Source organism: Lissotriton helveticus, chromosome 7 (genome assembly GCF_964261635.1).
Source record: "Lissotriton helveticus chromosome 7, aLisHel1.1, whole genome shotgun sequence".
NCBI classification, from domain to species: Eukaryota; Metazoa; Chordata; class Amphibia; order Caudata; family Salamandridae; genus Lissotriton; species Lissotriton helveticus.
Window position 1 is genome coordinate 68689569 of NC_136068.1, and position 26786 is coordinate 68716354.

Consider the following 26786-nt stretch of genomic DNA (forward strand, 5'->3'; position numbering starts at 1 on the left):
CTGGCTGGACTCCGGCGAAGACGAGGCGCGTCCGCTCAAAACGCGTCCGCTAACGCGGAAGAGACCGTTTCCTTATAAAGCCGAGACTAGAGCGCTCTCACCGCTCTATCCCGCCCCAAAATGGCCGCCACGAAATTCCCTACTGCTCGGTGATTTGCCCTGAAATGGCAAGAACGAGCGTGTGTATGCTGGGGTGACTGCGTGTGGGCGACAGGTATGCTGAATGCAGTTTTGTGGTTTTTAAAAACACAGGAAAACAATTGTTATTTACAAATTCTAATTTTAAAAATTCGAGTCAATAAAGCCTCCTAAAACATTTCCAATTCCTCTGACAAAGTGTACAACAGAGAACGTTTTTGCCTGTCCTCTCACAAGCTATTGGCAGAAAGATGAACACTGCCGAGTGCTTGCTAACTCGCAAGACACTGCCTGGGGGCTCCTTATAAAGCCGAGACTAGAGCGCTCTCACCGCTCTATCCCGCCCCAAAATGGCCGCCACGAAATTCCCTACTGCTCGGTGATTTGCCCTGAAATGGCAAGAACGAGCGTGTGTATGCTGGGGTGACTGCGTGTGGGCGACAGGTATGCTGAATGCAGTTTTGTGGTTTTTAAAAACACAGGAAAACAATTGTTATTTACAAATTCTAATTTTAAAAATTCGAGTCAATAAAGCCTCCTAAAACATTTCCAATTCCTCTGACAAAGTGTACAACAGAGAACGATTTTGCCTGTCCTCTCACAAGCTATTGGCAGAAAGATGAACACTGCAGAGTGCTTGCTAACTCTTAAATTGTAAAGTCAGTCTCTAAGCCTCAGTTCTGATAATTGCAAAAAACACAGTTGATGGACAGAATGTAGAACAATGTCATACATTCACCCCTGGGCCTGGGCCTAAATCCATCTTTTTTTGCACTCCACACCACCCTGGGTTAGACACTTGCTATATGCAAATCAGCTCTGACCCGGTGCCTCATGGGAACAGTCCAGTCCGAACTACCAAGCCATGTCTTTCCCAGACCGGAATCAAGCATCCAGGGACCGGTTTCTGGCTATCAGCCTTCATCAGCCTGGATAGCTTGACTCCAGTGGTGTGGAGAGCCTGGGACTCACGTCTGAGCATACCCAGCACACTCTGGGTGAAAATTGCAAAAAACACAGTTGATGGACAGAATGTAGAACAATGTCATACATTCACCCCAGTACAAGGATCTGGGCCTAAATCCATCGTTTTTTTGCACTCCACACCACCCTGGGTTAGACACTGGCTATATGCAAATCAGCTCTGACCCTGTGCCTATGGACTATGGTAATGCCCTTTTAATAGGTCTCAATCTCAAAGGCCTTCACCAGCTCCAATGCATTCAAAATACGGCGGCTCGTCTGGTGTTAGGTCTCCCGAGAAAAACTTCTATTAAATCTGCCCTAACCAAACTGCACTGGCTTCCTATCAAGGAAAGAATTATTTTTAAAAATCTCTGCTATGCCCACAGGATAGCCCATAACAAAGGCCCCCTGTACCTAGGTAGTCTTCTGACTATACACCGACCGATGAGAGCTCTAAGGTCATCTGGTGCAATGCAATTTAAAATCCCCCGCATTAAAAAAGCTAAAATGGGTGGTAAATCCTTCCGATTTTTAGCTGCTAAGCACTGGAATGATCTCCCCCTTCAATTGCGGATGGAACCGTCCGAAAGAATTTTCAGGGCAAAACTCAAAACGCTCCTCTTCCCTAAATAGTTAGCTGATATGACTCTCTTTCTCTAGTATCTCTGGGTCCACCTTTTGGATGATTTATAAGCAGTTAGCGCGGGGACGCACAGTTTGTGCAGCCAGGCGCTTTATAAGTGTTTTTATTATTATTATTATTGTGCCTCATGGGAACAGTCCAGTCCGAACTACCAAGCCATGTCTTTCCCAGACCGGAATCAAGAATCCAAGGACCGGTTTCTGGCTATCAGCCTTCATCAGCCTGGATAGCTTGACTCCAGTGGTGTGGAGAGCCTGGGACTCACGTCTGAGCATACCCAGCACACTCGGGGTGAAAATTGCAAAAAACACAGTTGATGGACAGAATGTAGAACAATGTCATACTTTCACCCCAGTACAAGAATCTGGGCCTAAATCCATCGTTTTTTTGCACTCCACACCACACCACCTCAGTTCTGATAATGGCACTTTTTGAAAGTTAGTATTTTTCTGATTAAACCAAATGTGGATTTCTACCAGTGTCCTGGGTCACATGAATGTCAATGGCTGCCCTGCTGTGGGTTGTGTATTCCTTCCAGACATGGGGACAAAACGTAATTGATTTTATAAATTTGTAGTATAAAGTAATGTCGTACAATACCATCTGCTGCTAAATAGCAATCCTCCATCACTTTTTTGCTAAATTTGTCAAGGACCCTGGCATCAGACACTGTACTTGCAAATGTTATGCTCCATCCCTCAATCTATAAAACCCATGTGAAGATGCCATCTTTCAGCCAGCACCACAGGGCAACACTGTCATTTGCCTTTTTTACCAGTCAGTGCCAGTCAGAATCTCTCATTCTGCAGCTGTATGACGTATGGCCTTCTCGTTAAGTTTCCAAGTGCAATCTTCAGCGACATGTTGGATGGTAAGCACTATGTACGCAGATTGTGTGCATTTGAGTGCTGTGTAAATTAGAGGGAACTTTTGTTTGGGACATGTGCCGCAAATGCTGCCAGAGGGGTGCAATCAGGCATAATGTCTGAGTAGAATTCTCAACGCTTGAGATCGCTCGGTAAAGCAGGGTCGTTGCAAAAGCTGGTTGATGAGCTCATCGGAGACCAAGGCAGCTAAAGCAGACTGGCCAGAGATGGGAGTTTGCCTGTTTGTGAAACAGAGGATTATTATTTGTGGTGGATGGCGGTCCACCACAAGCAATAATGTCCCTATTCTTGTTAGGTTGGGTAACATTTTCATTAATTTAAACCTGAGCTCAACCCCTTGTAGCCATGGCACAGAGCAGACAGGCTTAACATAAGAAAATGTGCAAATCATGTAGAAGTATCAAAACACTTACAAAGTCCAACACACAGTGCAATAAAAATCCTACTATCATTTACAAAAATAGAGAGCAATTCAATTAACAAATTGACACCAAAACTACAACAATCCAATAAAGGGGAACGGAGCTAAGAATGAAATATTTAAATTAAAAATAGCACCAAAAAGCGTGAAGTGCCAACCATGGTCATCTGTTTTTTCTTGACCAGTACCTAGGCTTGATTTAAGGCAGACCACAATGGAGCATGTCAGATAGAGGAACAAGGTTTGACCCGGTTAGAAGTTTTATCGTAGGACTTAGTCTCTGAAATGGAAGTCAACAATCCTCAGCGGGAAAAAGCAGGGGGCTGTGGTCAAATAAAGGATCCAAAAGGCCGGATAGCTGTTGGGTGAAGCCTTTGACTTTAGATGGGAAAGCTTCAAGCAGGAAAAATTCTAAATACGCATCCAAGGAAGGTCTCCATCAGTCAGATACATTTGGCTTCATCGCCCAGTGAAGATTTCAACATTTGAACATAGTCACTTTTTTGGGGTTTGGGTTTTTCCAGCAGGGCAAGGCTGCTGGAGGTAGCCAAACAGGGCTCTACGAGGCCAGATATCGTCTCTGCGATGTCTCGCTGACATGGATTTGCTGCTGTAGAAAACCTCTGAGTGGGAGCAGCCTGAATCTTTGGGCCAGTGGCAACGCACCGTTGAATGGAGTTGGCAGGTTTGTCCCAGTCCTCCAAAGGTGCGGAAGGTACGGGCTGGAGGGAGCTCCTTTGGCTTCCTTGCCTCAAAGGCCTGGAATGACCTACCTGTTGACCTTAGGACGCGCCCGTCAGAGATTTTGTTCTGGAAAAAACTAAAAACATGGCTCTTCCAGCACTCTCTGGGGAGCAGAAAGTAGACCTTTTTACTTGTTCTTCTGAGGCTTTAGGCTGGAGGGAGGGAGGTTTCAAGCCAGCTGCCGAGGTGTTGTTGGTGTTCTAGTGCGGGGACACTCTGTTGGGAGTACAGAGACGCTCTATAAGCTGAATAATAATAATAGAGATCTTTGGAACCAAAAGGTTTCTAAGTCCTAGGCTTTCCAGGATGGTGGCATACCCTGACACAACTGAGGCTCCCAAGATCTCAGGAACAGCACTTGGGTGTCAAAGCAGCAGAAACCACTAGCAGGGTCCAGGGCAGGTCCAGTTAGAACTTGTCAGCTGCCGACCCCAGAGGTGTGGCCAGGGAAATGCTCAACCATTCGCTGTGGTCACTTCAAATCAGTTCTGGGGCATCTCCCCCCACTGAGATTGGCACCTACCTGACTGGGTAGAAAAAGGAGTGCCTTGCCAAGGTGTCAGCTAACCTTTGCTTATGAAAAGTAAGGCTTATTTGAAGTTAATGAAGTTCCTGAGTACAGCCCAACTGGTCATCCTGCAAGAAGAAGAGAATTACAGAACACCTCCCCAAAGGGCTTTGTCTTAGCTCTGGGAACACGTTTATACCTCATCAAGAGGGCTATTCGGCTCCTGGGTGACCTTTGAAGCTCATGTAAATGGGCTTCTAGAGGCTTTTGGGAAGGGGAAAGGTAGCTTTTGAAAAGTGACTTTTCATATATGTATTACAAATCTGACTTTATCAGTGGATTTGGCTTGTCATAAGGAGTTTAAGCACCCCAAGAATTCATTTGATAGCTGTTACCTAGCTGGTGATAATATTATTAAAAGTAATACTGTATTCTGATGCTTTACTATGGAACACCCAGCTATAGTGAAAACAGCGTTGTGGCTCTTTTCCTTGGAAGGACATGTTTAAAACTAAACTTTTACATGTCCTACTTTTAAATAGCATACTCTCTCCCTTACTTCCTGTAAGGTGTGCATAGGGGTTACATGTTAATATTTAAAGGGAGGGTTGAGGCCTGTCAAAAAGGGGTTATTTTGGCAGTGAGAATTTTCTGTTTTATAACTGCACAGTCCGGCTACAGTGGTAGGCCCTCAGTCATGTTTGCACTGTCACTGTAACGGGTTGGATAATGGGTGCTGCAGTCCATTTGTGATATTTAACTGACATGCCCTGGGTGCACTTTCCACCATATACTAGGGATTCATAGTTAAGTTACATTGGCCAATAAGGATTATAGCCAATTTCAACATGTTTAGGGTCAGAGCATATCCACTGGGCCTTGGTTAGCAGAGTCCCATTGTACACAGTAAAGAAACAGCAGCATCAGTCCAGAAACGGGGGAAATCAAGCAAAAAGAGGGATTTTTCCTACTCTTTTGTTCCACTTCAGAGAACACAACAGCATGGAATGGCCCCTTGGTTTTCTGGATCCCCTTTTCCTGCAACTTAGCCCAAGGACCTTCAGGCACTATCTTTTCCCAAGAGGAATGGTGCCTGATACATAGTTAGATGAATAAAGATAGACTGAAGAAGAACAGCATTCGAGGCGTACCCCAAATTTACTTTTTTGTGCAGCCAATGTGGTGGTGGACTAATGCCCAACTGGATCTGGTTATATCGATAAATGTGTATGGGGAGGGCATAAAATAGATTAGAGTCTGAGTAAGCTCCATTTCAATTAAGGTATCAGGGTCATAGAATTATCAAGGGAATATTGATATGAAGCGCTTCCGACTGTAAATATGCGTTGATAACACGTATGTTGAGGGCTTTTTAGGATCCTGCTGCAGCTCCAATGAAGGCATGTGGCTCACAGATCCAGATGGGCTTGTGAGGGTCAAAGTTATCAGTAATTTGGCTCCTGATTGCCCAACCTGCCAGGTCCCGCAGGGACTGTCACCTTGCATTCAGTAAACCACTCCAAACACATCACACACTGCCCTACCAAACATTGTCAAATCATATCCTCCCATCCAGGGCCTCAGTTTCCCACTGAATTCAAATTCTTAGACTTCCATTTATTTCTCCTGTCTTGCTATAAAAAGCCTTCCCAATTTCATAAACACCAAGCCTGCTTTCTTACCTGTGCGATCAGGATGCCAATCACGATGGCCAACTGGTGGAGAGTCCCAAAGGCACCACGAAGGCTGGTGGGTGAAATCTCCCCAACATACATGGGTACAAAGCCTGTGCTGAGTCCGCTGTAAACACCAATGATGAAGCGTCCAACGATGAACATTTCATACGTGCGGGCCAGTTTGGAGAAGCCCATCAGTGCCCCACTAATAATGGGCAAGATGTTGGCCAACAACATCGAGTTCCTTCTGCAAAGACAAGAGTAAAGAGATGAGTGAGCACAGGACAACTATGGGTCCCCAAAGGTGGGAGAGAGTTTGAATAATACATATGTCAGCACAACGCAGCCATCAGTCACTCACCTGCCAAGGCGGTTGACAAAAAGTCCCACCGAGAGGGCTCCGACCATGCCACCAACAGGAAAGATAGAAACGGAGGCAGACCAGAGAGAGGTCAGGAAGTTGCGGTCTATCCATTTGTTGTACCGGGCCATGTACGTCTCATTGTAAAATTTCTCAATGATCTGAAGAGAATGAAGAATGCACAAGATTTATGAGCTCCATGTCCCAGAGACAAGGGGCATGTGGAGAATTGGACCAGGAGTGTTTTGGGGACTCAGTACTGAAATAGCAGGAGAGCAACAACTGTGGTGCATGAAGTGGACTGGAAGAGGATTCAAGCACTAGGACAAGAGAGAGGCATACCGTAGGACAGGGTTAGAGATTATGTGCCTAATTTGTGCCGGCGTTTCCCAGAGCTTGGCACCAGCACTTATCACCAGCACATATTTATGACATTCCACCACATGGTGGTGGTGTTTGTGTAATTTCATTCAAAGCAGTTCTGCTGCATGTTTAACAATTCAATGTACAATAAAAATAGTTTTACCAGTGCATGTCGGCTATTTGTTATAGCATTGGGTGATGTAGAATAGATCAAATAGTTACTTTTGTAGGAATTTGAGGGTCTGCAGGTAGTGTAAGTATTGGCATTTAACAGCACTGGCAGGGACAGTATCCAGTGCAAGCTGTAGTGTGTTCCTGAAAAATATCCTGGGCCCTGCACTGAACAGAGTGCTTAATGTATAGACATGTAAATATCCTAGTCCTGGATCAGTGGGAGAGGGTGCAGAACAAAACACCTGAAAACACCTGGAAGAGCACCATGTTTGCTTGGTTTCATCAGGGAGGTGTACTTTAAGTCCCTCTGAGTTGGCAAGCATTGGACCCACCTTCTGGCCATACCAGTGTAAATTACTAGGAAAAACATAAAGTCTTGGTTTGAATTAACCGTAACATTTGCTAATTGCTCTGGGGAGATTGGTCCATCTCTTTTGCTCACTGTGCTGTTACAGACATGGATCATTCATATCCGAATCAGTCTTGGATCCACCCTATAGCTACAGTCCTGCACCCACTGCATGGCCCTATCCCCCCGATGGGAACACTTCTAACCCCAGAGACATTTCAGCTTTCATGGGCCTTGAGAGTAAGGTACAGCAAGCCTCTTGCAGCTCACTGTGGGGAATATGGAGCAGCTTTTGGAATGACCTCTATATATACTCATTCTACTTAGGACAGGTCAAAGGAGAAAGCAAAAGGGTGTGCTATGGGTGGGCTCTTGTCCTTGAAAAGGCATGGAGTCTCCTCTTGACCTGTGCAAAAATGCTTGCAAAACAGGGCAATTCTCAATTATTTGTTTTTTTTCAGAAGAATTGTCTACTTCATTACTCAATAGGGACTCCAACCCCAGCACAGAACTGGGACAGCCTTACTGAAGGTATCCAACATGGTTAAATTCACCTTGCACATGTGCTGCCCTTATTTTTCTTGATTTAACCTCATCGTTCTATACTTTCTCCTGTCAAATTCTCCTCCAGTTTATAGTGGAGCTAGGTATCACAGGGCAGGGATGGAGTTGGATAAAATCTTTTCTGGAACAAAGAGACCATGATATCTGGCTGGCACCAGTCTCTTCACTTAGCCCCACATTGTTTAATATCTACATATCACCTCCAGCCAAACTTATTGAGTCTTACGAGATGATTACTGTCTCCTATGCAGATGATACCCAGTTGCTCTTTACGTTTGATTCCACCATGACAGACATAGATCCCATCTTTCATTCATGTCGGGTATATGCATTGAACTGGCTGAAAGAGAGCCATCTACAATGCAATGCAGATAAAAGAGAGATTCTTCTCTTTGGGCCAGCAATTGATCAGTTGGTCAATGCTTGTTGGTCGAAGGATCTTCCACCTTCCCACCAGCAGCACTAGTAGCTAAGATCCTTAGAGTCAGGATAGAAGCCGTCTCGAGAGGAACATGGCGGCGGGCTGACGCCGGACGCAGGACGCAGGAGCCCTCGATGCAGCAAGCTAAACGCCCGTCTTAGCGAAACTCTTTTTCTTGTAGTGATGTGACCCTCACGGTGAGAACGGATGAGGAGCATTTTGGTGTCGTTTGTATGTGCGAGTGGTTGACCTCCATGTTTTTCTTGTTTTATCTTTCTCCTCTGGCTGCGAGGCTGAGAGACTACGAGGCTGAGGAAGAGTGGAGCGTTCTAGCATTGGAGCTGCGGGACCGGGAGTCGGGCGTTAGGACCCGGGTTGGAGGCTGTATGGGGAAAGAGGTGGAGGCGGATTCCAAGGAACTCGAGGAGGTCTGTGGAGGATACGGAGGACGCCGCACTTGGCTCTGGAAGAAAATCCAGGCGGCTGCTGCACAATTTGACTTTCGTGCCCCGGAGGGCCGAGGGGTAGCTGCAGTACGGTCAGTGGCGGGGGGTAGGGGTTGTACGTGGCGTAAACAGAGCAGCCTGCAAGTGGGAAGTGAGTCTCACTTCTGTAGGGCTCTGCTCATGGAAAGGGATTTCCCTGTGGAAAACGGAGGGGGAGGGAGAGCTCCCCTGGTGAGGAATAGGTATCAGCTACGCTCCCAACTTGAATTAAAGCATAAAGACCTGCAAGCGGCCCAGGGGCGAGGTGCTGGATGCGGGGGGGTGGTTCCACTTACACCTTTGAAGAAAAAAAAAAGTACGAAGGCTGGAGAACCTAAAAAACGTAAGGCATTTAAAGACCCTGCACCTTCCCTCAAAACGACGCCATCACTTAAATCATATTTCAAAATAATGGAGCAGTGGCTATCTCCAAGGGGCTGAATTCTCCGTCAATATCCCCCCCCCAAACAGTGCCTCCTTGCTACTCCCATTGAAAATCGCTACTCCCCCTTAACTTGTGATCCCGATATTGAAGAGGAGAATGCCTCCCCGATCCGGTGTTGCCCGGCTCCTCACTTCTATCGTCCGCTATTTTGCCAACTCAGCACTTGGACTGTTCTATAGGTGCAGACAGCGGCACTAATAACCTGGCAGGCCCTCTACCCGATCTTCTTTTGGGCGATGATATAGATGGTCAAAATAAAATTTGTCAAGGCCAGCTTAGAACAGGAGAGAATTCTCTTAGCTCTGAGAATCCGGATAGGGGGCAATCACAGCTGGAACTTTTGCTACAGTCCCTTAAGGGGGATCTTCTTTCTAAATTCGAGATCTCCTAAGCTAATCAAAAAGGAATCCATGAGAAGTGTGAAAACCTGGAGTCCAAATTAGATGACATCTGCAAACGCACTGGGGTTCTAGAGTCTGATGTGGAGGCCCTTACGGAAGTAGTTCAGGGGAATACAAAGGATATTGAGAGCCTAAAGTCGCAGAATAGATTGCTCCAAATGGACATTGAGAGGCTTCAGATGTAAGCCAGAAGGAACAATCTAAGATTTTTGAAAATTCCGGAAGGGGCAGAGAACGGGGACGTTAAAGGCTTCATTTGTAAACTCCTTAGGGAGGGAGTACTGAAAGATAGACAGGATATAGACTTGGAGAAAGAAATCCAGAGGGCCCATAAAGATCCCTTTAGGCTCCATCCCGATAGGAAAGCTCCCAGGAAAATCTTAGTAAATTTTCATACCTACGCGACTAAGGAGCTGATATTGGGAAGAGCGCTAACTGATATGGCACTCCAATTCAATTCTGTGAACTATGAAATCTGCTCCGATGTGGGTAAAATAACTGCTCAAAGGCAATGAGAGCTGGGTTCTAGAATGCCCGAGCTGAGGAGGCTGGAGGCACATGTCCAGATGAAGTTTCCCACACTGTTGAAGGTGATGTGGAGAAATAAGCTTCATAATTTCAGCTCTCCTCAAGAAGTTGATACCTTCTTGACTCTAATTAAAGAAAACTCTCACTAGGCCCTCTTAAGTTGGAGGGAGATATCTGTTCATGCCACCCACTTTCCTGCCTCTATACTGCAGAGAAACGGTAGAGAAATGGGAGAGAATAAAAAAAATCAATTATTAAATGAAAAGAGTTGAGACATGAAAGAGTAAAAAAAAAAAGAGGGGGAATTCTTTAAAAAAAAATGGAGATACATCCACAATGGTTAGGGGGGGTCACAATTTCTAGTTACTTGTTATAATGTTTAATTTTACAGATATTAGGGGTTTGTTTTGGTGTTGGATTGAGGGTGGTCCTGAACAGGCGACAATGGTCGCCGAAGGCAAGAGTGGGGGGTTCCTCGCGGGGGGGAGGAGGGGTAGGGTGGGTAGGGAGCAAGGTCGGGAAAAAAAGGTAAATTAGTCCTCATACACTTAAAAACAAAAGGAAGTATAATATCAGACTGGGTAAAGAACTTTGTATGTTAGGGAGTCCTAAATAATGAATAGTGTTAAAAAAATTAAATTCTTAAGCTGGAACGTGACTGTTTTAAGAGAGGGGAGGAAACTGTCTAGAGTGTGTGAATTTCTTAATAAGTGTAAGGCCCATATCTGCTTTTTAGAAGAAACCCACTTAGAAGCTCACGAGTGTAAGCTGGGCTTCGGCAAATGTAGATGGGTCCAGGAGGACCTTTACTCTGAGCAAAGGGGCAGTACCAGGGTAGTGGCAATAATAATTAGAGGTAATTCAGGGATTAAGGTCGAGAAGTTTGTTACGGACCAATCCGGGATATGGCTGGTGGTTACTCTATCAATACATGGTTTCCCCCTGGTGTGCGCAGTTTATTATGGGCCAAACCAAGACAATCCAGGGGCCCTTGTAAAGCTGAGGGAGAGCCTAGTGGATACATCAGCACCTGTTATTTTAAGGGGAGACTTTAATCTGGTATTTTACGAGTCATTAGATCGTACCTCCAAGGCCAAATATATTACCCCCCCCCCGTAGATCATACTCAGAGCTTAAAAATATTTTAAAAGAATTCAGTCTACTAGATGTGTGGAGGGTAAAAAATGGGTGTAAAGGGGATTTTTCTTTCTACAGCAAGAAATACAGGCACCACTCTAGAATCAATTTTTTCCTGCTGGATCAGTCCATTCTTTCGGAAGTAGAATACATCTCTTATATTCCAGCCATTCTTTCACACCATTCAGCTGTGGAACTGGTAGTTAATCTTAAGCAAAAAAGATGCCAGAGAAGGTGGACCATAGATATATCTCTGCTGGTGAAGGAGGAGGTTAAGGCTAAGTTAGCAGTTCAATCAGAGGAATATTTTAGACACAATCATGGTACCACAAATGATAAAACAGTCTGGGAGGCGTTCAAGGCTGTTTTGAGAGGTGTGTTAAGCTCGCTGAAGTGGGGAGGAAGAGCGGCTCTGTAAGATCAAGAAAAAGAGCAGGAGCTGCAGCGGGCTTCAGTTGTCTCCCAGAACTTGGTTAATTATACAGAACAGAGGACCCTAGTAATTTTAGGATCAAACATAAAATAGACATACACTAGATAGTACATATGTCCTTTGTCCAGCCGGACAGGAATTTATTTTTGGAATATTATGTATTGGTTCAAATGGCAAACATTTATACACAAGTGGGCACAACCTGTGACCCACAAAGAACAAGACAAAACAAGTGAAAGAAAATGATGTAAGGACGTTCAAGGCGGTCTGTACTAGTATTCAGTTTTTTACAGACTTAGATTCATTTTAGCAAACCATTGTAAAGCATAATGTGACTTTGCAACAAACATATGGTGCTTTTAAGGTCGACGACGTTTCGATGCAATCTAGAATACATGCATCATCATCAGGACAAAAAATTAAATAAACATTTCATGTTTGTCTTGAGAGCATATTCATAGCCTCTATGACATATTTACATAATGGCTGCGTGGGGGGACACGTGAGTTTCCGATAAAAAGGAGCATGAATTCGGGTGTGTACTTCACCGAATTGTAAATATCTATTCAGGTAGGTGCACCGCGTTGGGTGAGATAAAAAAGTATTGTAACAGAGTCCGATGTGTACGTGCACGGCAGCGCAATGCTCCGGCGTTAAAGGGTTTTGATAACGTCTTGCTCGATGGCACGACGGATGGGATTCTGGCAGTGATGGCTGAACCAGAACTTGGTGCCACATCTGCAAACTGAATTAGAGGGACTTCGGGCAGAATTCCAGGCTAATCTCGATAGGATCTTAAAAGAAAGGTGGGATACGAGCAAGCTTAAGAATTTTTCTTATGGGGAAAAATGTGGTTCTCTTCTGGCCTGGAAGGCCAGGGCAGATAGGGCGAGGAACTTGATAAAAAGTATATCTCAAAGAAGTTCAGGTACCATCTTACTTGGAGATGATCAGATCAGGGAGGAGGCTAGAGTATTTATGCAGGATTTGTATAAGGAAGACATCAACTTCAGATCTCAGAAAACCAAAGAGTGGTTAAACCAGCTTGAACTCCCTCAGTTGTCTGAAGCTGATAGGACTTTTTTTTACAGTCCAGTATAACAGAGGTAGAAGTAGAAACCCAGCTGAAGAAAATGGTCAGAGGTAAAGCTGCCGGCCCGTATGGGCTTCCAATTGAGATATATTTGGAGCTATCTGATAAGGTAGTGCCTGTTTTAAAAAATCTCTTTAAAAGGATAAATATGCTGGGTGAGGCTATTCCGAAGTCCTGGTCTGAAGCCACAGTAACTTTGATTCTGAAAGCAAACAAAGATCCGTTAAAGATAGAGTCATATAGACCGATCTCTCTTTTAAACACAGGTTATAAAATCTTTGCTGGGGTGTTAGCAGCTAGGACAGCTAAAATTATTAAAACAATAATACGGGGCGTGGCTTCGGCGGCGATGTAAACGGACACAACTTGGGCGAGCTCCGTCGCCCCGCTACCTTCACGAGCGTCTGAAAGCATTTTTCGGGGGCCCCATCGATGTCCCTGACCCCCGTGAGGCTCCTGAGTGGGTAGAGACACGTTTGGTGGCCGCTCCCGGGCGGAGGTTGCTGCGAGGAGTGCCTGCAAGCCTGCGGACCCGGCTGTCAGAACATCGCATAGCGGCCATCTTCCCGCCGCGTCCCAGCCTCGCTTGCTTGGCAGGCGGAGATCTGAGCGAGGGGACCCTTGGCGACTGGCCGGACACACCGTGACGGACTCCGGCTGGGGTTGGCAATCGCGGGCCCTGCAAGCGGCTGAAGCGGAGCCGCCATAGACTGAGTGTCCGCGGGCCGGAGAAGTGCTCTCATACTGGCCGCAGACCCTACGAGAGGACCCCGGCTCTAGAGCGGCGGCGGGGCCGCATCGGAAGTGTAGCGGACCCTGATCGCGCGCCTGTGGAGCCCCTGACGCTAGGGGGGCTGCCCTGGAGATCCGCGCCAGGCGGTCCCTTGCAATCGGCAGACCCTTGCTGCCGGGCGCAGAGGTGGTGCCTTGAACTACGGCGCTGCGGGTTGGCGCGCTGGAGGAGCCGCCCGCCATCTTATCTATCGGGTGCCTGCCTGCTGACCTGTCTCCCCTTGCCGGCGCCTGTGTCCGGAGCGCCGGATCCAGCGGACAGTGGGAGGCACCGGTGTGTGCTCGGCGGAGGCGGCCCTGCGTGAGCGACAGAGTGGGCCCTGGACCCTGCCCCCCCCCCCCCGGCACCTGGGCTGTCCCTCAACTACTGGACACAACAGCACTCGCTAGCCAAGAGCAGAGAGAGTGTGTGGCCTGCACTGCTGGCGGGGACCTCCTTGGGCCTGCGCCCCCTACGAACAGTGAGTACCTCAACATCTACTAGAGGGTCCTGGAGCCCCTCTCGGGGGGAACGTCTGTGGGGCCGCTGCCCGCTGGGGGGCTAACCTGGTGGACTGCGTCTGGAGGACCCTAGCTGCCCCGCCGCTTGTGTTCGTGAAGGCGCCCTGAATTCCTGCACGGGGGGTTGGTGCACTGGAGGAGCGGCCCGCCATCTTGTTCTCCAGGGCGCGAGTCTGCCCACCATTTTGCCTCTCCACGCCGACGTCGGGACCTGGTGCGCCCATCCCGGCGGGCTGTGGGGAATACCGGAGGTCACCCGTCGGCGGCGGCCCTACAAGAACATTGGAGCGGACCTTGGTCCCACACCCCTGGCACCTGATCTACCCTTCGAGCGCTTACCGCTGCCTGGCTGGCCGTAAGGGCGATCTGAGCACCCCTCTGCACGCTCGCTGATCGGTGCCGAGTGAGCGTGTGGCCTGCGCCCCCCCCCTTGCTGGTGGGGGATCCACGAGTGGCTGACTGACTGGCCTGCGCTATTTCCTGGAGAACACTCCCCCTGCGGCCTGGGACTGTGGGTAGCCCCCTTCTCTCGGAGGGGCCGGAGATTTGGCTCAAAGAGGGCGGCGGAGGTGGGGAGTGACCCGCACATCGGCCACCTCTGGAAGGTGAAACCGCTGACCACTGCGACCACTGAGTACACCCTGCAACTCCCTGAAGAGAGGGGGGCTTGCGTGTCTCATCGTCTGGGAGACAGAGGACGGCGTGGGAGAGAGCGCTTGCCGCGAGGGAAGTTGATCGGTGAGGCCCTGCCCTTCTGCCACGCTTCTACAGCACCAGGGGGGTGCTGCACTACAGACAGCGAGCGACGAACCATGACTCGCGGGAGAGGAGGCAAGACAGCTCAGACGACGGCCTCACAGGGCACCTCGGTGGTTGCCATGTGGGGCAAGGCAGGAGCAACGGCATCAACTGAGGAAGTGCCACCAACGGCCGCTGAATCCCCGCCGGTGACGCAGGCCTTCATGACCTCTTTCATGGCGGACCTGAAGTCGGAAATAGGGTCCCTACGATCGGAGGTGCAATCATGCGTCAGAGAACTGCGCACGGACGTGACAGAGCTGGGGGACAGAGTCGACGGTCTCGAGAAACTGGTGGACACACGCACTGAAGACTTAGAACACCTGTGGCAGAGAGTGGCAACCCTGGAGGAGCAGAATATCGAACTTCAGATTAAGCAGGAGGACCTCGAAAATAGGGGACGCCGCAACAATCTCCGCATCCGGGGTGTGCCACTCGGAGAAGAAGGGACGGACACCATGGCCTACGCGGCACAGCTCCTGCACGAGGTGAGGGGCGACAAAGAGGCCCCCCTACCGCTTCTGGACCGGGCTCATCGAATCTTCGGAGCGGGAGGCAAGTCGGGCCTCCTTCCAGACATCATCACTCGTGTGCATTATTTCACAGAAAAGGAAGCCATCTTGAAAGCGGCGAGGGACCAGCAGGACCTGCGATATGGCGCCCACAAGATCCAAATATTCCAGGACTTGGCCCCTAACACGTTACACAGGCGGAAGGTCTTTCGCCCGGTGACCGAGAAACTGAGGGCCCTTGAGATCCCCTACCAGTGGGGTCATCCCTTTGCTCTCATCTTTCGCTGGGAAGGTACACGCAAAGTGATCCGCTCCTATAACGAGGCGGCGCAGCTGCTCAAGCTCTCGGAACCCCCGGAACGCAGTCCCGCTCGCAGCAACCGCCCGGAGAGGCCCCCGGCCCGGCCAGAGTGGACCACAGTGAATCGACGCCGCCGATCCCCTCCGATGGACGCAGGCTCCATGTCTCAGGCGAAGCAGGACATCATAGCTCATATCCGTTCCCTTGAGCACGACTGCGAGGATCGCACCCTGGAGCCCCACACTCCGTGATTGCCCACACTCTCATCATTGCTATGCTCCTCTGGGGGGCACCGACAAGGCGTGGTGGATGGCCACTCAGGGACATTGATGGGACAGTGATTATCCTAGTCAGAATGGTGCACAGCTATTCTCCCGTGGATGCCACTGACAGCTGCTACTGGCGGCCGAATGGCCTGGGTAGGGTGTCCCACGGGTTGAGGCCTGACATTGCTGAACCGCCTACATTGGTACGACTCTCCCTACACTGCCTCCACGCTATCCGCCCCCGAATCAACCCCGAGCAGCGGGGTCGACGGACCTCAGGGTGCCTGAGACTCATCTATCTGACGAGAAAACCCCCCACTTTGTCCCCTAGGAAGTGACATTCCTGAGTACATCCGAACCCTCGGGTAGAGGTTGCCCGGAACCTGGGACATTGTATTACGGCCATGTTGGCCTGTTGTGGTTCTATACTTCTTCTATGTTCTCCCCCTACTTGCTTGCTCTTTTCCTCCTACTTCTTGCTCAAACTTTCCCTTTACCTGGCTTTCATTCCAGTTGTGTGCTGTGGTGGCCTGGGGGTTGCTGGGGGTGCTTTTGCGTTTGCGGTGGGTGGGGGAGGAGCAACCCCTTTGCCTGATGGGGTGGGTGATGCTGAGTGTAAAGGCGGTCCTCTTCCCCTTAGTGATATGGTGATGACTATCCCCGCGCCTCTCAAACTCATGACCCTTAATGTCAAGGGACTTAACTCCCCCAACAAGCGGAACCAGGTATGGCGCTACCTCCTGCAGCACTCCCCTGACATTGTCTTTCTTCAGGAGACACATCTCCTGAGGGGAGACACTGGACGCATGGCACACCCCAGATACCCCACACAGTTCTGGGCATCAGCTGACACTAAAACGGCGGGGGTGGCTATCCTCTGTAGAGCTGGCATTAGACGGGGATCCACTAAGCCCTACAAGAGTGGTGACGGACGCTTCCTCCGGGCCACGGTACAGATGGGAGGAACACAGTACACCCTTGGCAATATATATGCACCCAACCAGTCGCAAGATAAGTTTCTTCAGACACTTCTACGGGAACAGTTTCAGTCTGGCGCGGCGCGCACAATCCTAGGCGGGGACTTCAATTTAGTGTGGGATCCTGGAGTTGATCGTGGGGACGCAGCCTTTAGCGGTGTGGGCGCAATGTCGGCCACGCTGAAGGACCAGATTACGGACTTAGGGCTAGTGGATGCGTGGAGATATCACAACCCCGGAATCCGCGACTATACCTTCTATTCGCATTCCCACCGAACGTACTCGCGCATTGACTACCTATTCACGTCTCTTGATCTGGCGCGGGATACACTGAAGGTCACCATCTCTGATATCTCGATCTCGGATCACGCACACGTGGAACTGCAGATGCAGGACCCGATGACATGCGCCCCTCGAGAACGACGCTGGACTCTTCCGCCGAGCATCCTGCGAGACCCGGAAGACGTTGACAGCATTCGGGAAGCCATAGACTCGTACTTCGCCCTCAACGACATTCCGGAGACGCCATTTCAGGTGGTGTGGGATGCCTTTAAGGCCACCATACGGGGGCACATCACCTCCCTGGCGATTGCAAGGAGGAGAGCGGCATATAAGCTGGAGGCTGACTTGGCGAGCGAGATCAAACAGGCGGAGGCGCAGGACAGAGAGAGGCCTTCGCTGGCATCCAGAAGGACGCTGGCCAATCTCAGGGGACAGCTTCGCCTCATACGCACTAACAAGGCCGAACATTCCCTTCTTGCGTTGAAACAAAAATATTACGAAGGGGGGGATAAAGTGGGGAGACAGCTGGCGGGACGGCTGAGGGCGCGGGCGGCCAGAGCTCATATCGCTACAATACGGCATCATGATGGCACGTGTGCGGTCACTGAGCGAGCCAAACAGGATGCCTTTGTGGCCTACTATACTTCCCTGTACGCGGAGGAACCTACATCGGCGGAGGCGCGGGCGTCCGTCCTCGCTGACTTTGAGGGGACCCCCCTGTCGCCACCCCAAACGGCGGAATTGGAAGAGCCCATTCTAGAAGATGAGATTTCCTTGGCTCTCAAGGACCTCCCCATGGGGAAAACCCCGGGACCTGATGGCTTGCCGCTATCCTTCTATCGAGTCTTCCAAACCCAGCTTCGCCCACAGCTGCTGAGACTATACAGCTCCTTCTCGGACTTGGTGGGGCCGACCTCCGACATGGGAATGGCAGAGATCGCGCTAATACCAAAGCCAGGGAAAGACCCTGCGTTATGTGCCTCCTATCGGCCCATCGCCCTCTTAAACACCGACCTGAAAATTTACACCAAGATCCTGGCCAAAAGACTAGACCCATACATGCCGGGGTTGGTGAACCCGGATCAAGTGGGGTTCATCCGAGATCGACAGGGGGCTGACAACGTGCGCAGACTGGCCCACCTGGTGGGCAAGGCGCGACACTGGGATATCCCCGCGTGCCTTCTCTCGCTCGATGCAGAGAAGGCTTTCGACCGGGTGGACTGGTCCTTCTTAAAGGAGGTCCTCCGGAAAATGGGCCTAGGCCCCAAAATGATAGCGAGAGTCATGGCCCCATATATGGGACCACAGGCCAGGATCAAGGTAAATGGCCAGCTAACGCCACCACTAACGATCCACCGAGGCACGCGGCAGGGATGTCCTCTCTCGCCGCTCCTGTTTGCCCTGGCAGTGGAACCCCTAGCGGCAATGCTCAGACGGGACCCCAGAATACATGGCATAACCCTCGGGGGGAGGGTCAATAAGGTGGCGCTCTTCGCGGATGACCTGTGCCCTACCAATGGGCGGAGAACCCCATTCGTTATCTGGGCCTCACCCTTACTCCGCATCTGGACTCCTGGTCCTCGGTGAACTGGACGGAATGCCGCAAAGCAGTACTAGAGGATCTTAGGAAGTGGAAGCCCCTGATGATATCCTGGTTGGGGCGTCTTAACGCAGTCAAGATGTCGATCCTCCCTCGCATCCTATATGTGTTCCAATGCCTGCCCACCCCTATTCCCCTGCACTGTATTCGGAGCCTCCAGCGTGAGATCACATCCTTTATCTGGGGAGGGAAGCGCCCCCGGTTCTCGCAAAAGGTCCTCATGGAGCCAAGAGACAGAGGGGGCCTGGCGTGCCCCAACTTGGTGCATTACTACTGGGCGGCACATCTCCGCTTCGTGGTGGAATGGGGTGCACGCGAAAGCGATAAACACTGGTTCCATATGGACCGAGCGGTCACGGGCCGTACCATATGGGACCTACCCTGGCTCCCGCGGACGGCTCGATCCAGAAGTGCGTACCTTGCAGTCCCCACGAAAACGGTGCTGGATATATGGGACAGCATAGCAGTGACAAGAGGTTTGACCTCGTTCCCATCCCCGCACACCCCGATAGCTGGGAACCCGCAGTTTCCCCCGGCCCACCGGACTCGGGCGTTTGAGAAATGGACTCAGGGGGACTGTAGAGTAGCTGGGGATCTCTTTCTGGAGGGCATGCCTAAAACTTGGAAGGATTGCAGGGAGGAATTCCGGGTGCCGCCACAAGCTAGCCTTCAACATATACAGCTACGCCACTGGACCACCAGCGACGAAATGTATCAGGCAGTTACTCGGGCGTACACGCCCTTTGAGAAGCTGGCGCGTACTCTCGGGGGTCTGAAGAAGCTGATCTCCCAAATCTATAGCATACTGCAGCACCCTACAGTGGCGCCAGCGCATCCCTATCAGAGGAATTGGCATTCAACATCGGGCACAGACATTAGCCCCTCTCAGTGGAGCAGATTATGGCGGGATATACCCAAGGTATATCGCAGCATCCAACAGAGGGAAAATGCCTACAAGCTACTTACACAATGGTACTACACCCCTCTTCGCCTTAGCCAGATGTTCCCTAACGTTTCCCCGGTGTGCTGGAGGTGTAAATCTGCGACTGGTGACTTTGTGCATATCTGGTGGACGTGTCCGACCCTTGCTGTTTTCTGGAAGGAGGTGCTTAGCCATATCAAGGGGGTACTGGGGTTCCCTCTGCCAGAGGATGTGACCACGGTCCTGCTGGGCATACGCCCTACCGCTCTCAAGGCGCTCACCCGCGGCGATTGGATCCTCACGCTCCATATGCTGGGTGCTGCCAAGCAGCTCATTGCATTGTACTGGAAGCGAGTGGAGGCGCCACCCATAGCTTCTTAGTTTGTGCGCCTTTGGCAGGTCCTTGCAATGGAGCTCCTAACAGCGCGGCTGCAGGCGCAGGATACGCGCTTCAAGGCGGTATGGGAACCCTTAGTACGACATCTCTGCTCTATAGAATATGCGCGATACATGCCCACTAGGCTCCGCACTCTGCACCTCTTCGAAGACGCGCTTGTCCCTAGAGACCCGGCCCGGCTGCGTCCCTGACTTCCATGCACAACGCAATTGCGTCTACAGACACACACGCCCCTGCACCAGCTGTCCTCCGCCATGCCGCCAGTGCCTGACATTCTGCCCCCCCCCACTCCATGTCCCCACCTAGGACTCTCTGTCTTTCCTACTCTCTTTCTTCCTACTTGCCACTATGGCACTTGTTTCTCTAAGAGACGGTTATGCCCCGTTGGGCAGTTAGAGACAGACGGGCCATCTGCCCTTTACGTATCCTACTCACCACTGCGAATAACCTCCTGCCTGCCGCGAACGCTTTGACACTGTATCTGCAAGCCGTGCGGCCGGCCCTTCTGAGAGGGTTGTAGGCAAGGCGCTGTGTTAAAGTTTGTACTTCTGGCCGCTTTGCCGCCGCACTCAGCAATTGCATCTTACGCGGCCGGCCTCGATACGAGGTTGTAGGCTCATCGCTGTGTTTAAAATAAACAGACTTGAATATAAAACAATAATACATCAGGATCATAGGGGCTTCATCCCTGGTAGACAGTTGAATGAACTAACTTTTCAAGCTATTGGGGCAATAGATGTGTCAGTAGATAAGAAACTCCCACTAACGCTAGTTGCCATTGATGCCGCTAAGGCTTTCGATCAGGTGTGCAGGTCATATTTGTGGGAAGCCCTTATTAGCTTTGGATTCTCCAGCAATTTTGTTTCAGCAGTTAGATCTCTCTACTCTGGTCCCCAAGCAAGAATCTTAGTCAACGGAGCGCTGTCAGACTGGGTGACTATCTCCCGAGGTACCAGGCAGGGGTGCCCTCTGTCACCTCTGTTGTTTAATCTCTATATTGAACCTTTTGTTTGCTGGCTCAGGTCCGACCCTCTGATTAAACCTTTTAAAATGGGGGATCTGGAGTTAAAATTGGCCTTGTATGCGGAAGATTTGCTCATGTACACTACTAATCCCGCAGAAGCTATCCCTAGATTAGTAGAGCAGGCTGGACTATTCGGGAAAATCTCAGGCTATAGAATTAACAGGCACTGAAACACAGGGGACAAAGTCTCGAATGAGATATCTTGGGATCCATTTAGCGCGGAAAATTGAAGATATACCTAAGATCAATTGGAATAGGGTCTCTAACGATATCTGTAGCCTGTTACTGCAGTGGTCTAGCTTCCCTTTAAACATCTTTGGGAGGGTAAATTTTATAAAAATGATCATCTTGCCAAATATAACCTTTTTATTTAACTCGATCCCATTATCTTTTAATGCTCTCGACATTGCACAATTGCAGGGAAAAATCAGTTCATTTATCTGGAACACTCTTGTCCCCTCGAATTGGGTGGAAAAAGCGTAGGAGAAATTTAAATATGAGTGGTCTAGCTTTACCAGACCTACTTAACTACTGTCATGCGTTCCATTTTAAAAACTTCAGAATTTTGGCTAATAAGCCTGACCAGTCCTCATTGGGTCTACTGTTTCGGGCACTATTACATAATACTCCCCAGGGGCAGGAATTTTTTCTCTTTAAATTTTTTTTAAAAGTCAGGCTTAAGATCTTGGGGGCTGCACTAAAAAACTGGATCTACATTAGGAAGCACCTTAAAATTCCCTACTATGCATGTCAGGCTCCAATTTGGGACTCCCCAGGCACCCTGGTTTGTCTTAGAGATCAACTATCCCAGCAATTGAAATCAGCAGGCATTCAATTCTGGGGCGATCTCCAGAAGGCCTCACAGCTGATGAGCTGGGAATCTCTTTCTGGTATAACCGGGGGGACGCTCACTAGGTTTACGTTTTATCAATTGTCGGGGTGGTGGGCAACGCAGTCCTGGGATCTTGAAGGAGCGAGCCTGAGTTTCAATTCGGTTTCCAGAAGGGAGGCTGGAAACGGGAAATCTCGTTTTGGTACTGGGCCTCGCTGGAAGATGGTAAAGCGGCAGAATCTGATCTTCAAAAACTTTGGGGCGATGTCCTTGGTACTAATATTAATAATCTGGGAGACATCTGGGGCGATTCCTTTACTATGCTACAAGCCGTAGTTAAACCAGCTTTCCTCAAGAGAAATCATCTTTATACTGCATATAGGGTATTTTGGACCCCGGGGAAGTTAGCTAAGGTGACGGGTTCTGTTCTGAATATCATTGCCCTAGGTGTAGTCACCCCGCCGCAGATGATCTCCATATGTTTATAGACTGCCCGAAGATTATCGGCTACTGGATGGAGGTACAAAAATTCCTTGAAGATGTGTTACTTCAACAGGTAGAGGTTAATCCTCGGACAATTTTTCTTGGCCTGACGACAAATTACTGCTTGAAAGATCTAGCGTCCAGATTCATCTTCTATGTTTCAATCCTGGCGAGAAGAGAGATATGTAAGGCCTGGAAAGCTGTAGATCCCCCAACATTTGTGGAATGTTTGAAACATATTATCTACACAAGCGAATCAGGTATGGCCGGTGACATTACAAGCCGAGATAAGATATGGGCGGCTCTAGTAGCCTGGCGAAAACGAGAATGCCCAACATGCTGTAGGAGGACCAAAAAAAAAAGAACCTTAGAGTCTTAGAGACAGGATTGACGACAGGCTCTCTTTTCACTCTCAGATCCTTTCATTAACAGGCACCTGGTTTGCGCTGCTGCTTTCCATTATAAAGTACCTTGATCTTCTCCCTCTGGGAGCACGCAGGACAGTTGTCCATGCATTAGTAGCTGCCAGGTTGGACTATGTAAACATCTTGTACCTGGACATCCCTGATAAATAAATTAAAAGACTGCAGACAGTGCAAAATGTACCTTATTCTGGGCATATATAGATGTGAATCTCTCACTAGGTGTCTTCATGAACTGCACTGGCTCCCAATTAAGAAGCGGGTTCTTTTAAAGGCGTTGTGTGACCACAGTGCTTGATAACAGGACCCATCATTATCATCCCTCCTGCACCCTCAAATCCTTGTCAGCACTCAGAGTTAGAGTACCACATTTTAGGAAAGTTAGGTGCACACACTGCTCTTGTTCGGTGCTGCCAAGTAAGGAATGGAAGTCGATTCCCCACTGTTTGAAGCAATCTCCCAAAAACTTTCATTCCTGAAGGCTTTAAAGACCAGTCTCCCCGCTTTGGCCTCAGGCGATGTAGTAATGTGACCTTTGGTTGTCTTTAGTGCAGGGACGCTGTCTGAGTAGCTGAGCGCTTCACAAATCTTTCTTTCATTCATTCATTTATTCAGGTCCTTAGAGTGAAGCATTAGACCTGTCTTGTATGGACAACTTCAGCGGGTCTTGACTTTTTAGTCAACAACTGTTGCAGACTGAGACTTTTCAGCCTTACCTATAATAGCTATTCTGAAACTATGTTGTAGTGTTGAAAGCCAGGCAGCAAAAGAACTGTGGAAGTCTTAGAGGTCCTGGCAACTATGCATTGGCAGAGACGTGTGCATCTCAGTTCTACAATAGTAGGGATAATGCAGCTTTGGTTTGAAGTGCATTGGCAGAGCTTTCTGAGGGCCCTATTAATGAACCTTCATGAGTGCTGCAAGTGCACTGAGAAGAGCGGTGGGAGGGTCATCGTACTGAAATAGAAGAGGAGCGGCAGCTCAGGATTGAGGTTGGTTTGAGGAAACGTGTATGATTCTTCGTGGTGGAATAGCGGATGTGCTGCACATCAGACGCGAGGTGCATTGACAGAGCTATCCATGGGACCCAGTACTTAAATAAGAAAGGGCGCTGAGGGTTAGGACTAAAGGGCATGGTCAAGTGTTGTGTAAATGTCCCATTAATGGGACATCTGCAGATCAGCGACAAGATAGACCTGCGAATGAGTTTCTGAGAGGGAATAGCAGAGGGCGCTATTGGTCAATACTGAGGTGCTTTGTTAGAGTAGCAGGGGTGTAACAGAGGCCCCCAGGATTTCATGCTTTGAAGGGTGCCCCCTCACCCTCTATGCCATGCCACTGCATGCCTTGCATAATGCGTGCAATAGTATGGAATAAGAAATAGTTAAATGCTCAGGAAAGCCACTCTGCTTTACTGAGCAGACCCCTGCAGTTTAGGGGGGGCAACCATTCAGGTACACCCATTGAGCCAATTCTGTAGGAGGTCCCATCATTTTTGGTTGAGCCATTGTAGATCTTTTTTTGGGTCTCAATATTCAAATAAGAAGGCTCTGAAGATCCAAACTGAGGTGCATTAGTGGAACTGTGGATCAGTCTTAGTGCTGGTTTATCAGTGGTACTGCAGGAGGGGACTGGACTGCTTTGGCAAGGCTGTGTTTGGATCTCAGTGCTGAAATCACAGGGGTGCTGCGGGTTAGGCCTGAGGTTTAGCTATGCAGATAAGGTCAGTCTATGAGTGTCAGTGATGGAATGATGGGGAGCTGCTGCTGCGGGTCTGGACTGAGGCTCATTGGACATCGGCTGCACTCAGTGGGAAACATCCTTTACAACGCAACTTTTATTCCGCACTACTATTACGACGCAACTATTACAACGCACGTCATTACAACGACTTGCGCTGGAGGGCGCTCTAGGATAGGGAATAGTTTAATTACTATCCAACACCTTCCCTACTATCCACGGGGACTGGAGTTGGAATAGTAAATTAAACTATTCACTATCCAGCGCCCCCCAACGCAAGTCGTTGTAACGACTTGCGCTGTAAAAGTTGCGTCGTAATGGCATGCGGAGTGAAAGCATGCGTTGTAATGTCATACATCCCACTCAGTTGCTTATCTATCAGGACTGAGGGGCCCATGCACAGAACTAATCTGAGATAACATCCTGAATTTACTACTTTTAGTATTCACAGAAGACATTTAGTAGTAGTAAAGTTTGGACTCCTAACTTTACTACTAAATGCCTTTTGTGAAAACCGAAAGTGGTAAAGTTAGGATGTTGTCTCAGTTTAGTAGTAGTAAAGTTAGGAGTCCCAACTTTACTACTGCTAAAAGCCTTCTGTGAATATCAAAAGTAGTACATTTAGGATTTTATCTCAGATTAGTTCTGTGAATCGGCCCCTGAGTTCATAGGGGGGAGTACAGATCTAGAGTGAGGTGCACCAACAGAGCTGTAAACAGATTATTTTAGCAATCCTTGTAACATACAATCCCAAGAATGTCCACCTCCCCGCTCTCACCGACTGAGGGGCGTTGATCACCCCGGTGTTGTATCCATATTGAAAAGAGCCAATCACAGCAACCGTCACAGAGAAGACCAGTGGGCAGGTGATCTGTTTCTGAGAAAGAGGAAAAAATGTGTTGTGACTTATAAAAACCAAACACCGGGACATATCTGAAAAATAGAAGAAGGGCTACAATTTTACATCAACAGAGGGGCTCAGAAAGACGTATATGACAGAGATCATCAACACAGAACCACAGAGAATGAGGCAATACGTGAATAAATTACACACAATTATTGAACCAAGAATCATGATTGTTAATTAAATTGCTTTCTGATAAGAGCTGCTACCTAGTCCTACCTTGGATCATAAAAGCATGCATCCCTCATGTTCAGTCCTCTATCTTTGAAGAACAGGATACATACTACATTTGTGAAATCCACCTCAACAGGGTAAGAAATTGGGTTATTGATTTACGGGGTTTGGAAGCGCCCTTTAGGCAGCAGCGACAATCCTTGTCAGTGTAAACCTCAAAAATCAATAAATTAACCTATGCTTAACCCTCTGGTAGCTTGGCACAAAAGCAGTTAGGCATTACTTAAAGGCAATGTGTAGCACACAAACAGTAATAAAGAGAACACACAACACAAGAAACATCCAAACCAATTTAGGAAAATACTGTAAAGTTTAATGAATACAATGATACCAAAATGACAAAAATCCAATCAGTAGAACTGGAGATATGCAATTTTAAACTTTTAGGTAAGTAGAGCGACTAAAAACACAAAGCGTCAATCACATTCATTTGGTCATCCTAGACCGGGGGAACGTCACAAGTTTAGGCCGACTGCAATGGAGCATGGAGAGGATAAAGGGACCAGGTTAGACCCTCTGAAAAAGTTACTATCTCAACCTCAGGAGTGAAGAGTTCAGTTTGCATTGGAGGAGGCCTTAAGAAGCAGGAAGAGAGTCACAGATGGTTGTTGCTATAGTAGAAGAGCAGGTTGGCCGGTGCGGGTTGTCTTGCTGTAGTGCAAAGAGATAGTCAGATGTCTTGGACGGTCATTGTACAAGCTTCACGTTGGTGGTTGCCACAGGCTTTCTTTTTCATTGTGCGGAGTGTAGATCTCACATTGCCGGTCGTTGCTGTAGCAGGAAGAGTCGCTCCACCAGAACTTAGAGTTGGAGGTCATTACGGGCAGCAGAGCCTTGGCGCGAAAGGGTCTTTTCACGGTCGAAAAGAGAACCACACTTCAGGATTTCTCTTTTTCTTGTGTAGGAGTGCACCCTGATGCCAGCCAAGGGTTACAGGGCCTAGGGAGGCATCTCTTTCGTGGGTGTCAGGGAATCACTCTAGTTGAGGCCAGCAGGGCTCAGGCAGATCCAGTTGCAGCAGATCAGCTAGGCAGTTACAGGTAGGCCTCAGGACGCTTGTTG

The 26786-nt window shown here is 49.0% G+C and overlaps 1 protein-coding gene across 1 annotated transcript in view; it reads right to left on the reverse strand.

Annotated features, from left to right (window-relative positions):
* LOC144768931 (solute carrier family 2, facilitated glucose transporter member 3-like) overlaps window positions 1–26786 on the reverse strand; it is a 108420-nt gene that overhangs the window by 49525 nt on the left and 32109 nt on the right. The window contains exons 2-4 of the mRNA XM_078652939.1: window positions 25365–25463; window positions 6345–6505; window positions 5990–6230 (exon numbers count right to left, since the gene is read on the reverse strand). Coding sequence (XP_078509065.1) covers window positions 5990–6230; window positions 6345–6505; window positions 25365–25463 — 501 coding nt within the window. The remainder of the gene's footprint in view (window positions 1–5989; window positions 6231–6344; window positions 6506–25364; window positions 25464–26786) is intronic.